At 45.3% G+C, this 14,819-nt stretch overlaps 1 protein-coding gene and 1 long non-coding RNA gene across 3 annotated transcripts in view; one reads left to right on the forward strand and one right to left on the reverse strand.

Moving 5' to 3' along the window:
• Positions 1–417: 417 nt before the first annotated feature.
• LOC109323035 lies at positions 418–1,042 on the reverse strand. The gene is made up of 2 exons (XR_002104530.1): positions 905–1,042; positions 418–638 (listed from the first exon to the last, which is right to left on the reverse strand). It is a non-coding gene; the product is annotated as an uncharacterized LOC109323035 (long non-coding RNA).
• Positions 1,043–1,146: 104 nt separating this feature from the next.
• The window catches only part of GOSR2 (golgi SNAP receptor complex member 2), a 17,695-nt gene continuing 4,022 nt past the window's right edge, over positions 1,147–14,819 (forward strand). Inside the window, exons 1-5 of one of the 2 annotated variants that reach the window (XM_019554374.1) lie at positions 1,147–1,237; positions 2,112–2,176; positions 7,070–7,178; positions 8,697–8,829; positions 12,569–12,709. In XM_019554374.1, the coding sequence (XP_019409919.1) occupies positions 1,209–1,237; positions 2,112–2,176; positions 7,070–7,178; positions 8,697–8,829; positions 12,569–12,709 (477 nt within the window). In that variant the 5' untranslated portion in view covers positions 1,147–1,208. The remainder of the gene's footprint in view (positions 1,238–2,111; positions 2,177–7,069; positions 7,179–8,696; positions 8,830–12,568; positions 12,710–14,819) is intronic. The other variant, XM_019554376.1, reaches the window with a different exon arrangement.

Here is a 14,819-nt window from a genome sequence, read left to right on the forward strand (position 1 = left end):
TTGTTTGGCTCCCTCACTGTCAGTCTTACTAGATCACTTAGTACTAGTTGAGTGGCTCTGTCATTATCAGCAGGTGTCTACACGTGCACATTTACTGCACAGTAACCGAAATTACTGTGTATAGGCACGTCTACATGTGCACACCTGTACCGTGCAGTAAATATGGTAATTTACATTGACTTGAGTGTAAGTTTTATATCTGCGTTATGCAGGTATCAAATTTACACCCAGTTACTGTGCAGTAATGCATGTGTAGACACCTTACTGCACAGTACTACTGTGTATGGGCTGACTTGAGTCCATACACAGCATTAATGCGCTTTAACACCTGCATGTGTAGATGCTGGCCTATACCTGCTTACTACACAGTAAATTTATGTGGGCCCAGTGAGAGGCAATGAAAATAATAAGATTCCATTTAAATTCAAGTTATTTTTTTGAATGTGAGGGGAAAAAAAGCATCAATCCATCAACTCTGTTTTCATCGTGAAGGTGCTGCTGAAGACCAGTGAGAGTCTGTTTTCATTTGCAGAAACAGTAAGGTGTGGTTGATGAGCAGGCCTATTTGACGCACAGCAGGAACACGGTTTCGGCCCAGAGAGGTAACGGGGGGGCCGCTGGCTCCATGTCAGCTCAATCTGTGGGCAAATAAAGACAAGTTGTATTTGACTGAAGGTCAAAGATTCAACATGCATGCACTCAGGGGGCACGAGCGGCTGCTCCTTCCCCAGAAAAGCATCAAGAGGCAGCTCCTAAATCCGCCCACACCTGCTCCCAATGGCACAGGCCTCACCCGCCCCGCTCCCAAACTGGCCCTCAGGCCAGAAGTAGCGACGAGGTGCACCCACGGGAGCGCCCGGCCCCGCCTCGCCGCTGCTCCCGGGGCGCCCCCGCGGCTGCATACTTCCTCCCCTGCGCTCGCACCGCTCGGTCTAAGCCGGCACGTGGAGGAACCACTCCTCCGCAGGGCGCTGCGCTCAACCCCCGGCACGCGGGCCAAATGTGGCCCAGTCCGGCCCGGCCCTCAGGGCGTCGGGGCGGGGCCTTCCTCAGGGGCGGGGCGAGGGATGTTCTGACCGCGTCGCGCCTGACGCCTGCGAGCGCAGGCACCTCGCAAGGCAGCCTCGGCGGAAAGGGGTAGGACCCCGCCGGAAGCCGGAAGTGGTGTGCTGAGGTGACGTGTGGCGGGCGGCTGGTCGGTAGCCGCTATGGAGACACTCTATCACCAGACCAACAAGTGAGCGGCGGCGGCGGGCTGTGTTGGGGGTCCGTGCGTCACGACTGCCGGGCAGCGCTGGGCTCAGGCTTCCCCCCGCCCCGGGTGGTCCCCCTTTCCTCTGCCCCGCATGGGCGATCTGCCCCCAGACGGCCGCTCGGTGACAAAGCAGTTAGTGACTGAGCAGCAGCAGGTGGACGGACGTTGTGTCTGCCTGGTCTCTGCCCCCCACAGCCCCTGGGGGAGACAGAGGAGGCACCTGCAGGCTTGGCAGGTCTCGGGAGGAGCTGGCAGGGAGGCTGGTCGGCTGTTCTAGCCCTGTTGCTGCCCAGGGGAAACCAGGGTCCCTGCGAGCACATGAGCAGGTTCTCGGTGAAGGGTGAGGGGCTGTGCGGCACTGGGTGCCCTGTGAAGGTACTGGGGTAGGGTAGGGGCCTGCAGCAGTCTGGTTCAGTGGGGAGCGTGAGGGGGCTATAGCAGGCGCTGGGGCAGGTCTATGCCCCCTGGCAATTCCTGCTCTTGAGAGGAGGCTAAGGCAAAGGTGATCCCTGAAAATAAATGGCAGCAGCAGCAGGACTGAGAGGCAGCGACGCTGGCAGGGAGCCCTGGTACCTTTGCCACGTGGCAGCAAGGGTAAGGTGGCCTGCCTGGGAGCCAGGAAGTTTAAAGGACTCATGTGCAATCCTCAGTCAGTCGTCTGTCCAGCTTCCCAAGCAATCAGAGTCCCTTAGGAGCAGGGGCGAGTAGAGGGAAATCCAATTTGCACCTTGTTTTGAGTGTTATGTTTTACTGTGTGTATGTGTATTTCTCCCCATCCCCTGTTCTGTATTTTGTACTGAACAACAATCTTTTTGAATAGCAGTTGATCCATGTTGTCCTTGTGTTTCTTTGATAGGCAAATCCAGGAGGTCCAGTCTTACATGGGACATCTGGAAACCTCAGACAAGCAGTCAGTGCACTGTGAGTAGCTGAAGAGGGTAGTCCAAGTCCAGTGTGCACATGTGGTGAATTTCTTTTTATCATTGAACCTTGGACTTTTGCGATTCCATTAGCTGTACCTAATGTCATAAGTTTAACCTTTGGGAACTTTTTATATTCAGTTTTAGAAAGGCAGTGAAGCAAAGTAGATCAGACCCAAGTTCCATATGGTCCAGTATTCTTGCCCCACTAGCAACCAGCACCAAACGCTCTGGACCAGGGTGGAAGAAGCTTTCGTATCTTAGAAACCGAACAGGCATTTAAGCGGGACTCCATGTGTTTTACTCGTATTACCTAATTTAACTCTGAGTGTGTTTATGTAAATGTCCAGCCCATTTGAATCGTCCTAAATTCTTGGCCTTGCAATCCCATGGCAGTGAGTTTCACAGCTTGCTTACTTGCATGAAAAGTGTGGCGTTTCTGAATTTCTTTAGTGTCCCCTTGTTCAGGTGTGTGGAGACAAGGAACAGGAACTCCATGCTCTCCTTTTCCTAAACTTCTTATGTACTTTTGTCACATCCCCACTTGTCTTTTCTAAAGAAAATGATGCCAACCCCTCCTTTTGGGTTTCACAGGCTCTTGTCTATTCTCATTTCCTTTCTCAGAACCAGCCATAGTTCTAAAATAAGTTTTTTGAGATGGAGGACCAGCACTGCACACAGGAGCCAAATGAGAGGGAACTGTTATTTAAATCAGTGGTTCTCAACCTTTGGTACCTTACATACTGCCTGCTGATTGACGTGGCAAAAGTGAAACCGGAAATCCCACTGTGGCACTTCTGGTTTCTCTGCTGCAAGCCAACTTCCACTTTTTCCTTGTGGACCACAGCCCAGGGCAAAGCAGCCTGCATGGGGGCCCCCTCCCTATCCCCCAGCACACTGACGCTGGGGAGTGAAAGCGGTGGGAGGAGTGGAAGCCAGAACTTCTGGCCCGAACAGGCAAACACACCTCCAACCTGCCGGACAGGGGTTGGGCCAAACTAAAAACGCAGCACCCGCGTACCCTCTGCCCATGTCTTGCATACTTTCAGGGGTATGTGTACCATGGGTTGAGAAACACTGATTTAAATAGCGATATTGTATTTTCTACATTATATTTGATCTCATCCTTTTACATCCTAATATCTTGGTGTTTTCAACCACAGAGGTTGTCATTAAGATGGCTTTAGAAATGCCAGGGTCCCTTTCTTAAGGTGATAGTTATTTTAGAATGTATGGTTGGGCTGGTCAGCCTCTGGCACAGGGGCTGCAGGGTCACCTGCACTGCATTTGAAAGCTTGTCTGAGTCTATCCCAATTGTGTAGTTGGTCCAATAAAAGGTACCCACAAAAATCCTTGCCTCTGGGATGACCAGTTATATTTTATTGATATTACTTCTCTAAACTTTAGCTTTCAGACACTAAACACATCTTGATACCCTCGCTTCTGTTGAGATCTGAAACCTAATTGTGGTGGTGTTAGCCTTGTTTAGTAGGTCATCTGTTGTTATCTCTTTAACTTCTCAGTCTTTGATCAAGATAGCTTTTCCTCTGTGTGCTGTTGAGCAAGCTATTCAGTGGAACAGTCACTTTGTCCTTTTCTACCATATGACCAGTTGCAGTCCCTGTGTTATTTTCAGTTTGTTACTGTGCTGCCTCTTTGCTCTCTTAAATGTGTTCTCAGTTAATTTCCTGATATGAAGTTGAGGGTATCACCCTTATGACAGTTACATTCAGGCCATGTGTGTGTTATATTTATGTAGATTCATTTGAGAAATCATGTAGAACAGGGTGGTCAAACTCATGGGCTGGATGAATGGTGTAGGGCCAGTCTGCAGGCAGGATTAAATTCCCAGGTCCCCTGTCCTCTTTGGCTCTCCTCTCCCAGCATATTGAATCCGATGCCCACTCTAGCTGGTCCAGGACCTGTGCTGTATGCGGCGTGGTCCAACCAGACGCATGTAGCATAGATTCCAGACTGACCGGAGCAGGCATTGCACTCCACAAGGCGACCACTCTGGCTGGACTACACTACATGTGGTGCTTGCTCTGGGAACCGTGGCGCACACAGCTCCTGCTCTAGTTGTTCCAGGACCCACTTGGACATGGTGATAGCAGGCACTGCACGTAGCACGAGGTCTGGAGCACCTGGAGTGGGCACCACATGTGGTGTGGTGCCAGAGCTTCTGATGGAGATACCATGTGTGGTGCGTGTTCCTGGAGTGAGCACTACACATAGTGCAGTCCAGCCACGGGTGGCATCAAATGTAGCGCTGCATCCACTTCAGCTGGTTTTGCGTTCATGCTGCACGCTGCTGCCTGTGCAGTGCAGTGGCTGTGAAGGGCACCACATGACCGCAGGGCTGGTCTGGTGTTTGCCATGCTCCATGTAGGTCTGCTCAGACACAGGGGCAGCACTGGGCATCAGATGGCAGGGCTCTAGGTTGGATCACCTGTGGTGTAGAATCTTTTCAAGTCGGTACTACTTCCCCACTTTCTAGGCTTGTCTCTCATTCCACTATAGCCACCTTTTGCAACATCTCCTTGATTTCTGTCAGGTTCACGTCACGTATTGCAAAGCCTCCTAGTTCATTTTTTTATGGTCTTGCACTTCTAAGGTGGACCAAAAAGAGCTATGAGCCTTTGTTTTTATTTAATTTCATGTGAAACTTTCTGGTCTCTTTTTGCCTTTCTTTTTCAAAATCAGATTTCAGTCTTGTTCTTTATTGTATAAGAAGCTGCTGTTACACGAGTCTTAGTTACATAGCCAAACTGCTCACTGACCGTGGTCCTATACCACAGCTAAATCCACCAATCAGCTGGGCTCCCCACCCTGGCCTTGGACCCATCTCCCCAGCCACGCTTGAGCCACTGTTTGCACAACCCAAAATGGGTCGGCTTTTCCATGCCCCCACACTCTGGCTTGCTGCCTCAGTGTATGCATAGGTTACCTGTCCCTTAACTGTGTATTCTACTTCTCAAGAGTTTAAATTTTCACTTGGGCCATGTGAAAATTGGTTAGCTAGCAACTTTTGAGTTGCTTCTATGGCCTGTTATTTGTGTGTGCAGTGTAGTCTGTTTGCTGTGTGGTTATTGGACTTGTGGTTCTCTGTAGAGCTTAATTCTGAATGTGCATCCTCAAAAGGATGGCTGGTGGCTTGCACTAATCAGACTAAACACTGAGTGAGTAAGTCTTCTTGGGGTCTCATCTGAGTCATGGTTTAATTTTTTTTTCTTCGTTTTTCCACCCCCAGGTCTGCCCAGAGTCAGCAGAGTTTATCAGCCCTAAGAAATGTCCTCCTCCTATCTTTTTTTTCAAAGGGCTGTATTGGCAACCCAAGGTCACATGACTCCCAACTGGGCTCTCTAATCACACCCTACATACCTTTGGGATGTACTAAATTTCAGGGCAATTTAAATAGCACTTCAGAGATGATAGAAGGAAGTTTCTAATTGTAGTGGCTATAGCACTGCCCTCCAGTTTGTACGATGCTTTGAGATCCTTGAATGAAAACTTCTGTAGAAGCACATGGGTTTTATGGAGTGGACGTAGGGTTTCTTTGTCCTCTTCTGGTGCAATGTTTTTACATGTTTTCAAGGCTGCTGGCTGACGTTCCTATGATCACACAATTGGGGTTTGAAGAATTTTATGGCTGGGCCTATAAATCAGGGAGCAGAGAGAAAATTCCTCAGATCCCAATTGTGTGACTGACAGGGCATGAAGCTGAGGGTCATAGATTTCATAGACATTAGGGCTGGAAGGGACCTCGGAAGATCATCGAGTCCAGCCCCCTGCCCAAAGTGCAGGAAGTCAGCTGGGGTTGTAGGATCCCAGCAAGACAAGCATCCAGTTTGCTCTTGAAGGTTTCAGTGTAGGTGCTTGAACCACCTCCGGTGGCAGACTGTTCCAGACCTTGGGGGCTCAGACAGTAAAGAAATTCTTCCTTATGTCCAGCCTGAAACGGTCTTGCAGGAGTTTGTGACCGTTTAACCTCGTCATCCCTTGGGGCACTCTGGTGAACAAATGTTCCCCCAGATATTGGTGGTCACCTCTGATAAACTTGTAGGTGGCTTGGGAGCTTCCTAATCACCATCTGCCCTACAGGGCTTTTAAATATCTCCAAGTGCCAAGGAGCTGGGACTTAAGGGATGCTGCCTGCTGACAATCATTTGATTGCCCAGGTCCGGGACACATGCCACACATTCAATTGAAAGTTGAATACAAGCCAGTCATGAAAATGTTTTGTGTTTAGTAGCTGGTTTGACATTTTATCCCACCATTAAACTGCCTGAACAGGCGGTACTACAATTTATTATGTGATTTAGGTCTTAAGTAGCAGAAGGACTCGTTCTTCACCTGGGTCATTATTTTTGTAATTGCAGTGGTTGTTTATTTTCAAAGTACTCAGTACAACATATTTAGGTCAAAACATTGTTTATTTTTAAAGAACATAGTACAACATATTTCGCATTTAATATTTAACATGGCATGACATTCCACATGACATCTACAATAAAGATAATTAATTGGGAACTTCTTTGTAAGCAATGTTTGTGGTGTTTCCTGTTGGTGCTAGTATATACAACCGTCTTCAACTACCAGCTCTGAAGCAAGTCAAATAACTGTCAGTGTAAAAAGCATTGTTCCCTTAAATAGTTACTGGAAGCCCCAAAAAGGGTCAAGTGAATAATAGCCCACCTATAATTTTTCTTCAGGTGGTAGTCAGTGATTTTGGAAGGTTTAGAGTAGATAGGACCAGTCATTCTTGACTTATAAGCGAACATACATACATGCAAACATACACTTAATTTTATATATATATATTTCATAGCAATGCATTGTGTGTTTAGTCTTTTCCAACAACTGGGTTCCTTCTCTTCTTTTTTTCCCCTCACAGTGGTAGAAAATGAGATTCAGGCAAGAATAGACAGGATATTCAGCAACTTGGAGCGCCTAGAAATCCTGTCTAGCAAAGAACCTCCTAATAAGCGGCAGAATGCCAAACTGTAAGTGTTTGCTTTCCCTTCCCACAATAGTGCTTTACACTTCTGTGGCTCCTTCCCTCAAAGGGTCTTGAAGCACTTTATAGACATGTGTCTTATTCATGTCCTTACAGTCAGTGGAATTGAGGCATAGAAGGGAAGTGAGCTCCCCACGGTGACACACTAAGGTAGTGTTAAAGCCAAAAGTAGTACCTTGGACTCCTGTGTTTCACGCTGTAATCAATAAACTACTCCCCTCGTGCTCTGAAGAAGCTATGTTGTTTCATAAGGGAATTAAGTAGCTTTTATAGCTTCGGCTGTTTTTAAACTGATGCCTAAACTGAGGTGATCAGATTGTTGGCCCCCAAGCACATTTTAAGCATCAGGTTACTAAGAATTGGGGGGTTTGGGTTTTTTTTGCTGATTTGGCCAGCCAGCTCCAAAAGGTATGGTATCCATATGTTTTATGATAAGACCTTGAAGAATTTACAATGGGTGAGGAATACTCCGTGCATTACTTCTAGATCAGTGCTGCTATTAAAGATGATTTTTTTTAACCCTTCTAAATCTCACTGTCAACTTGTTAGCCATTTTTGGGGAAGAGTGTTCCAAAACAGACTTGTTTTTCTCTTATGCTTCTTTGGAATGGCATGATGGAAGCTTTATTTTTTGTGTGCACCCTGTAGATGTGGAAGACTTGAGAGAGTCTTTTCAGGCTTGGTGGCCTGCTTATTAGGTGACTTCACTGTGATTTGGGATGTGTGAGGATATTAATTTGAGAGAGAGATTTTAGTTTGAGGTGTTGATCTCTAAAATGGGGGTCACCAAGCTATGGCCTGTGGGTCATTTCTGGCCCCTGGAGCTGTTTGATTGAGCCTGCATATGTGAGTCCTTGGTAGTGTTTGGTGGTGGGTATTCACATTGTGCTGCTCTGTAGAGGAGCACTAGTGGCAGGCCATCTCCTGCCAGCTGTCTGCCTCTGACGTGAGCTGGACATTCTGGCCCTCAGCCTGAAAAGGCTGGCAGCTGCTGGCCTAAAATTCTTGCCAGGTACTCTTTCTCTTGGATGTTCTTGCTCCTTTGAAAATCCCAGCTTTAAAGACAAAGTATAATAAAAAGTCAGAAGTTTGTGGAACAGCATTTCTTTTCACTAGTAGTGAAATGACTCGTCTGGAGTCGTGGACCAAGAAGTGGAGGTAAAATTGTTCAAATTTTAGAATTTGTACAAATCTGTCTTAAGGAAGGCTTATGTGCTACTCTGAAGACACAAGAGAGGATGCATGAGGCAGCTCAAGGTTCATCCTTCACCCATTTGTAAATAATTGCATGCCTGTTTTGCTCTGAACAGTGGCATGAAATTTTGGCTTCTGACACATCATTGACTTTTTGAAAACAAGTTAAGTGAGGACAAAATATTCTTTTTATCGTTAGTTGTACTCTAATCTTTAATACTTGTCTGTCACAAATTAAAGACCAAAAAAAAATGCTACCTCATGTTGCCTACCCCTGGGATTTTCCTCCTCCCTTCTTGATTCTGTGTAGCCGAGTTGACCAGCTCAAGTATGATGTCCAGCACCTGCAGACAGCACTGAGGAACTTCCAGCACCGCCGTTATGCCCGGGAACAGCAGGAGAAACAACGAGAGGAACTTCTGGCTCGCACGTTTACCACTAATGTAAATATTCCTTGCTTTAGAACATGGGGCAGTTCCATAAAGCATCCACCTTATCCATTTGAAAGGGGGAAACATGGGGTTAGGATTTGTGTAAGATGCTGCAAATGTATATAAAGATAGAAAAGGTAACACTGGGCTTGGGTAGAGGGCAATTTACAAAGCAAAGCCACCAACAGAAGAGGAATAATTGCTCTAGAAAAACTTCTCTCTCTTTTGCTCTGTTCAGTGATCTGTTAGCTCATGCAAGCACACCAAAACTGGACTAGGTGTTGGCTTTGAAATAGTATAAAAATCTTTTAAAAAAACACCTCCTGGGAGCTGCAGTATGGCTGGAAAGTGCTATCATTTTGCACTGATATTTTAGAACTTGGATTGGCAGTGTTTTGCAGTGGGTAGCTGCTTCAATGGAGCTAAGCTCTGAGCACAGGACACCTCCAAATTGGCCTGCTCCACCAGAGTCACTGCTTCCCCCTGCAGTGTTGCCACCACTGTTTCTCTCCCTGCCACGAAGGCAAAGCCATTCTCCCCCCCTCAAATATACATGCACTGTAGAAATGCCACTGAAGCCCCCCCCTCTGCCCCCCCAAAAAAAACCCAACAAAAAACAAACAAAAAAAACCACTGCAGAAGCATGTTGCTCCATGGGCTGGATAAAATGGCTTTGTGGGATAGATGTGGCTTATGGGCCATAGGTTGCCAACCCCTGTTTTAGATGCATCTGTGTGGATGAGTTTTAATCTCTTGTCAGTGAGTTTTAATCTCTCTAGGGCAGGGGTGGCCAACCTGTGGCTCCAGAGCCATATGCAGCTCTTCAGAAATTAATATGCATCTCCTTGAATCTTTGCACAGCTTCCATTTGGTTCCATTTGGAAGCTGGTCACCGTATGCTTGTGCAAAGATTCAAGGAAGATCCATATTAACTTCTGAAGAGCCACATGTGGCTCTGGAGCTGCAGGTTGGCTACCCCTGCTCTAGAGTATTGGTTGGCAGAACACAGGGACACTCTTCCAATTGCTCAAATGATTCACAAGTTTTCTCAACTTTTTTAATGGGTCGGAATTGGATGGAAGCAGGTTTATGTTGTTCTATCTCCCTACTGTATTGTTACTTTTCAGCGAGATGCCAGCTGTACTGCAGAGGCTCAAAGTATAGCTCTCCAGTGAGAAGTTTTCCTAATGAGAATGTGCAAAGCTGGGTCAGCCTTTACTTTTTCTTCTCTAGCTCAGGCCTGGTGCCATTTTTGCTAGAATGATAAAATACTATTGGTTTTGCATGTTGGTCCTGGCACCCACTGTTTGTAAAGGGACAGCAAATGATTTCTCTAACATTCTTGACTTACAAGGCCAAAGCAAAGGGTCAATATAAAGTTTACTTGTAGCAGTGTAGTTGGTCACCTTGAAATTATAAATGAAGCTTTAATTGAGCAATGCCAACTTGGCACCATCTTAAATTCTGTTAAAGAATTGAGTTCTGCAAACATGGGTATGCCAGTAATTAAATTTCCTATAGCTAAACAATTTTTCTTTTCCCAGTAATAGGAGAAACCCAAATAAGAGGAAATTGACTATAGAGGATTTTCAGTGGAATTGCTCATACTGTCAATGTAAACTGAAGTATGGAGAGAGAGTCTTCCTTTGAACTGTCAGTGATCTCTTCAGGGAGATGTGTAACAATAAGTTAGAAATTCAAACAAATATGAATTCTGATTTGTCCTTTGATTAGCTCTCAATTCTTGCCACACATCTTCAAATCCATGAAAATGTTTAAATAACTCTAGCACACTATTTTCCCCCGTTATCTGTACTGTCTTATGTAGTTCTTTTAAGAGAAAATGTGTGACACAGGCATGTGACCAGACTTCGAATCAAGCTCTCTTTAACTGATAAAATAGGACGCATAAAAATGATAACGCTGCCTTGGGCATTTTCTTTAATTCAAAGGTACTTAAATATAGCTTTTATCCTAAAGATTTTCCTGATTTCCCCCCTCCCCCCCCAGTAAAAAAATACTAGCAGTGCAGTTACAACATTTTATGGCACCTCTTAGACAATGAATTGTCTGTCCCATGTAAACAAAGTTGGTTTTGTTTTGTTTTTTAATACCATGAACACTTTATTCAGCTCCAGAGCCAAATAGAGCTGTATCAGTCCTACTCTTCAAACACTTTGACCTCCCTCCTTAAATTCCCATTCTGTTATTCTCTTAACATTTAAAGAAAACTTGAAATGAAATTAAACCCCTTATTCAGCATTCTTCAGTAGCCCAAAGATAAATGTAGGCAGATGGCAAATGCTAAAATCACACATTAAAAGCATCATCAGCACCTTAATACCTTGCTGCGATAATCTGCATGATCTGTTTAGCATGGTGTGGATTCTCTGGGTCCATGTTGTTAATTAGTGAGAGCCACTCATCTAGAACATTCTACTTTTCTAGACTCCAGGCACCCCTAGAAAAAGGTCAGCTCTTTGATTTCACTTGTTTTTAACTATGGAAAAATAACAGAGCAATTCTTCTATTGCACAGACCTCAAAGACCACAACAGGGCAGAATCCATAGTATCAGAAACATCCCAGTTTGCAATCTACTCATCCTTGTGAATCGGGTGTAGGTGTTTGCACACCAATCAGTGGTAGTGTTGTATGGCGCCTCCCTGGCACCTTTAAAAGGTTCTTCGGGCACCACAGTTGAGAATCTCTGCTAATACACAAGCAGCTTTCCTTCCTTCCTCTTACTTTACCACAGTTGAGATTGTTATTCATAAAACAAGATGGAAACATGGAAGATCCATCATAATTCACTCTCTGTTGCCTGGCTTTTTTTTTTTTTAACTTTATAGATTCATGGTCTCTGCTTTTTTTTTTTTTCCAATGGCCAGAAGAGGTCACTGTGTTACAACAGAACTCATAGATCTATCAACATTTTTCCCATAACAACAGATCTTAAGCTTCTACTTGAGCTAGAACAACTTTTTGGCAGGTGTGCCACAAATTAACCCCCACACCCTTCCCAAGTGCCACTCCAGTCCCCTGGCCAACCTGCTGTTTTCTGCTCGCTGTTCCCTCCCCTCTCTGCCACATGCTGTGTAGAGGCGGCCTGTGCCACTTGGGTACACGTGCTATTGACTGGCTCCCACCGAACCAGGGCATCTCTCTGTGGGGGAGGAAAAAAAGTTCAGTCTTATTTTGAAAACTTCCAAAGACAAATCAGCCCTGCCCTTAGGGAAGTTTGGTCAAAGGTTTGATTGCTCTCAATATGTCATCTGCATTTGACTCTAGTGTGAATGGCGAGCTTCAGCTTCCAGCGATTACATCTTGTCATGCCTTTTTGTCTTAAAATAAAAACGAATCTATTATCTATTTTCCCCTTGTACTTGTAGACCTTTGTAAACTTCCTGCTTGGTGATAAATAATGTTCCTTATCATAGTGCTTTTCTCACTGTGCGACTAAGAGTCGGATTCTTGGAATTGCTCCACTTCAGCTGTATTTTTCTACCTGGTAAGGTCAAACCAGATGATCACTTTTGAACCTCTGCCCTTAAGATCTGTCAGTGTAGGCTTGTCTGAACCCATTTTTCACATCAGATGCATAGTTTCCTCCAAAAATACCACATGCAAGATATTATCCCCTCCAAATCCCATTCAGTTTTGTCTTGAATGTTTGTGTTTTTGGATCAAACCATGGGTGTGGGACTGGGAGTGAGCAGCAAGGTAACCAAGACACTGCATTTCCCCCACAGGACTCTGACACCACCATACCGATCGACGAAACATTACAGTTTAATGAATCCCTCCGGAATGTCCATCATGGCATGGATGATCTTATTGGCAGTGGGACCAGCATCCTGCAGGGGCTGAGGGACCAGAGAATGACACTAAAGGTGGGGGCATCCCTTTTGCCAAAAAGAGTCCAAATTTCTGCATTTATAATGATGAAGCCATTTTAATTAAACCTGAGAGCTTTACATCCTAGCACCCTGTAAGAAGTAACTTTTTTGAAGATGGGATGGACTAGTAGCTTAGGTAGTGCACTAGAAATTGGGATCCTGGGATATTATTCTGCAGCTGGGCTGCAGTGGTGTAGTGATCACTTTCTTATAGCTTGTCTAACCACCTGCTGTAAAGAGGGAGAACAAAATACTAGATTGTAATGGGCACTTCTGGTCATACTGCACAAGCACAACATCCCTTGTCAAATTTGTCTCTAATTGTAAGGGTTCAGAGTGGAATGGCAGAGATACTGCAGGTTAATATTGAAGAGTAGTGAAGTTATGAAGTGGTACATAGTGTCCCTCCACCCAATGCCAGTGTTAACCTCCTGCTTTCACAGGCTTCACATCTTTCCTGGGTTGAGAATTTCTCTTATGTTTTCATGAACGTGCTTTTTATGTATTTTTCCCTAGAGTTCGCTTCAACATAACCATTGTAATGTCCAAGATGCTGCTCGTTACCATTTTAATATTCTGGTAGAGGTGGCCCCAGCCCAGTCTTCTCCATGGATGTTAGAATGAATCTGGGGAAAGTCTGGACTACTTGACTTCCTATTTTTTCAAGTTTAGATGGGTGCAAGAAGAGAACAAGTATCCCAAAACCAATAAGGTCCTAGCTCCTTATTCAAAAGATATACCTGTTTCTCTTACAGTAGTAACTGAACAACCTTCGTTTTCCCTGTAGCCTTTAACATGCTAATTTAAAAAGCCATGTAATGGGTTTCTTTTTTCCAAGAAAGGCAAAATTAAATGCTTCACTGAAGCATGCTTGTACTTTTTGGCAGTGCCATCACTTAGCAAAAGAACATGGAGTTAGAATAGGCCTGCTAGAAACCAGCAGAATGCTAAATTTCAAAGTGCAGTGATCCAGGGTTTTAATGCGAGTTCTCTGGGGAGGAATGGGAAAGCCTGATTAGGTCTCACCAGCTGAAGAGAGGAAGCTAATTTCAACAAACTGAGTAAATACCCATCCATACTGATATGTTATGGCAGGAGCATCAAAGCTATGTCCCATGGAGCAGTTTCACTCTACCTGTGGGGCTCCTAGAGGTGCCAGGAGTTTGAAGGTAGGGCCTGACTCCAAATTACAACGTATGCAGCCTCACAGGATGCATATTGTGGGGGCAGTGTAAGCAGTGGCTGTGTTAACCACTGTGCTGCCACCCCTCACCCTGCTATTAGAGATGGGTCTGGATTCAGTCCCCAGGGAGCCCTGCTGTCTGGATCTAGCCTGGGGGACTAGGCAAATCTGGCACCCCTGTGCCGACAGTATTGTAAATCTGTTTACAGATTATAGGTGTAACATATGGTGCCCATTAAAACATGGCTAAATTGGTTACTCTCCAAAACTACTTCCACACTTGTTAATTAGCACCATTTATTCTCTTGAAAACAAAGGATTTAATTTGACCAGTGAGGCTGAACTGCCTAGGATGCCCCCCTACTGTTCAGAGTTGAAGTGTGATGGTAGGGTATGGTGGTGAGAATGTCATGCTGCTCTTCATGCTTTCCATATCCCACTGCTAATCAACTTCAGTTTGAGTTCTTTCCTTTGAGCCAAGAGGTCTCTCTGAAGATCTCTGAAATGCTGATGTTCTACTAGGACCTGGAGAGTGGTATATGCAACTAGATCCATTGTAATCACCAAACGTGAAGGCCTTTTATTAGAACCCCTGATGCAGTCTCCCTTGTTGTGCACATGTGGTTGCATCAGAAATTGGCCAACAGAAGCAGACATGCCCAGTATATGAGCCAGTGATGGAGTATCCTATCCATCTACCTGCTGAGCAGTAGAGCTGTGTGAAGCTTTGGGTGCTGATTTAGTTTGGAGGATATTCGGCCTGATTTGGTGGCCGAATCTCCAAATCTGAATTGAATCAGGTGACCAGTTAAAAGGTCCAAATCGATTTGAAGCTCCCCAAATCGATTTGGAAAAGATGCCGAAAGCTTTGGCGATTTGGGCAGTCCCTGCTGGCTGCAGCAGGGAGCTGGACCCGGACTT

The sequence above is a fragment of the Crocodylus porosus genome, unplaced genomic scaffold (assembly GCF_001723895.1).
Source record: "Crocodylus porosus isolate Cpor-Errol unplaced genomic scaffold, CroPor_comp1, whole genome shotgun sequence".
Lineage (NCBI taxonomy): Eukaryota > Metazoa > Chordata > Crocodylia > Crocodylidae > Crocodylus > Crocodylus porosus.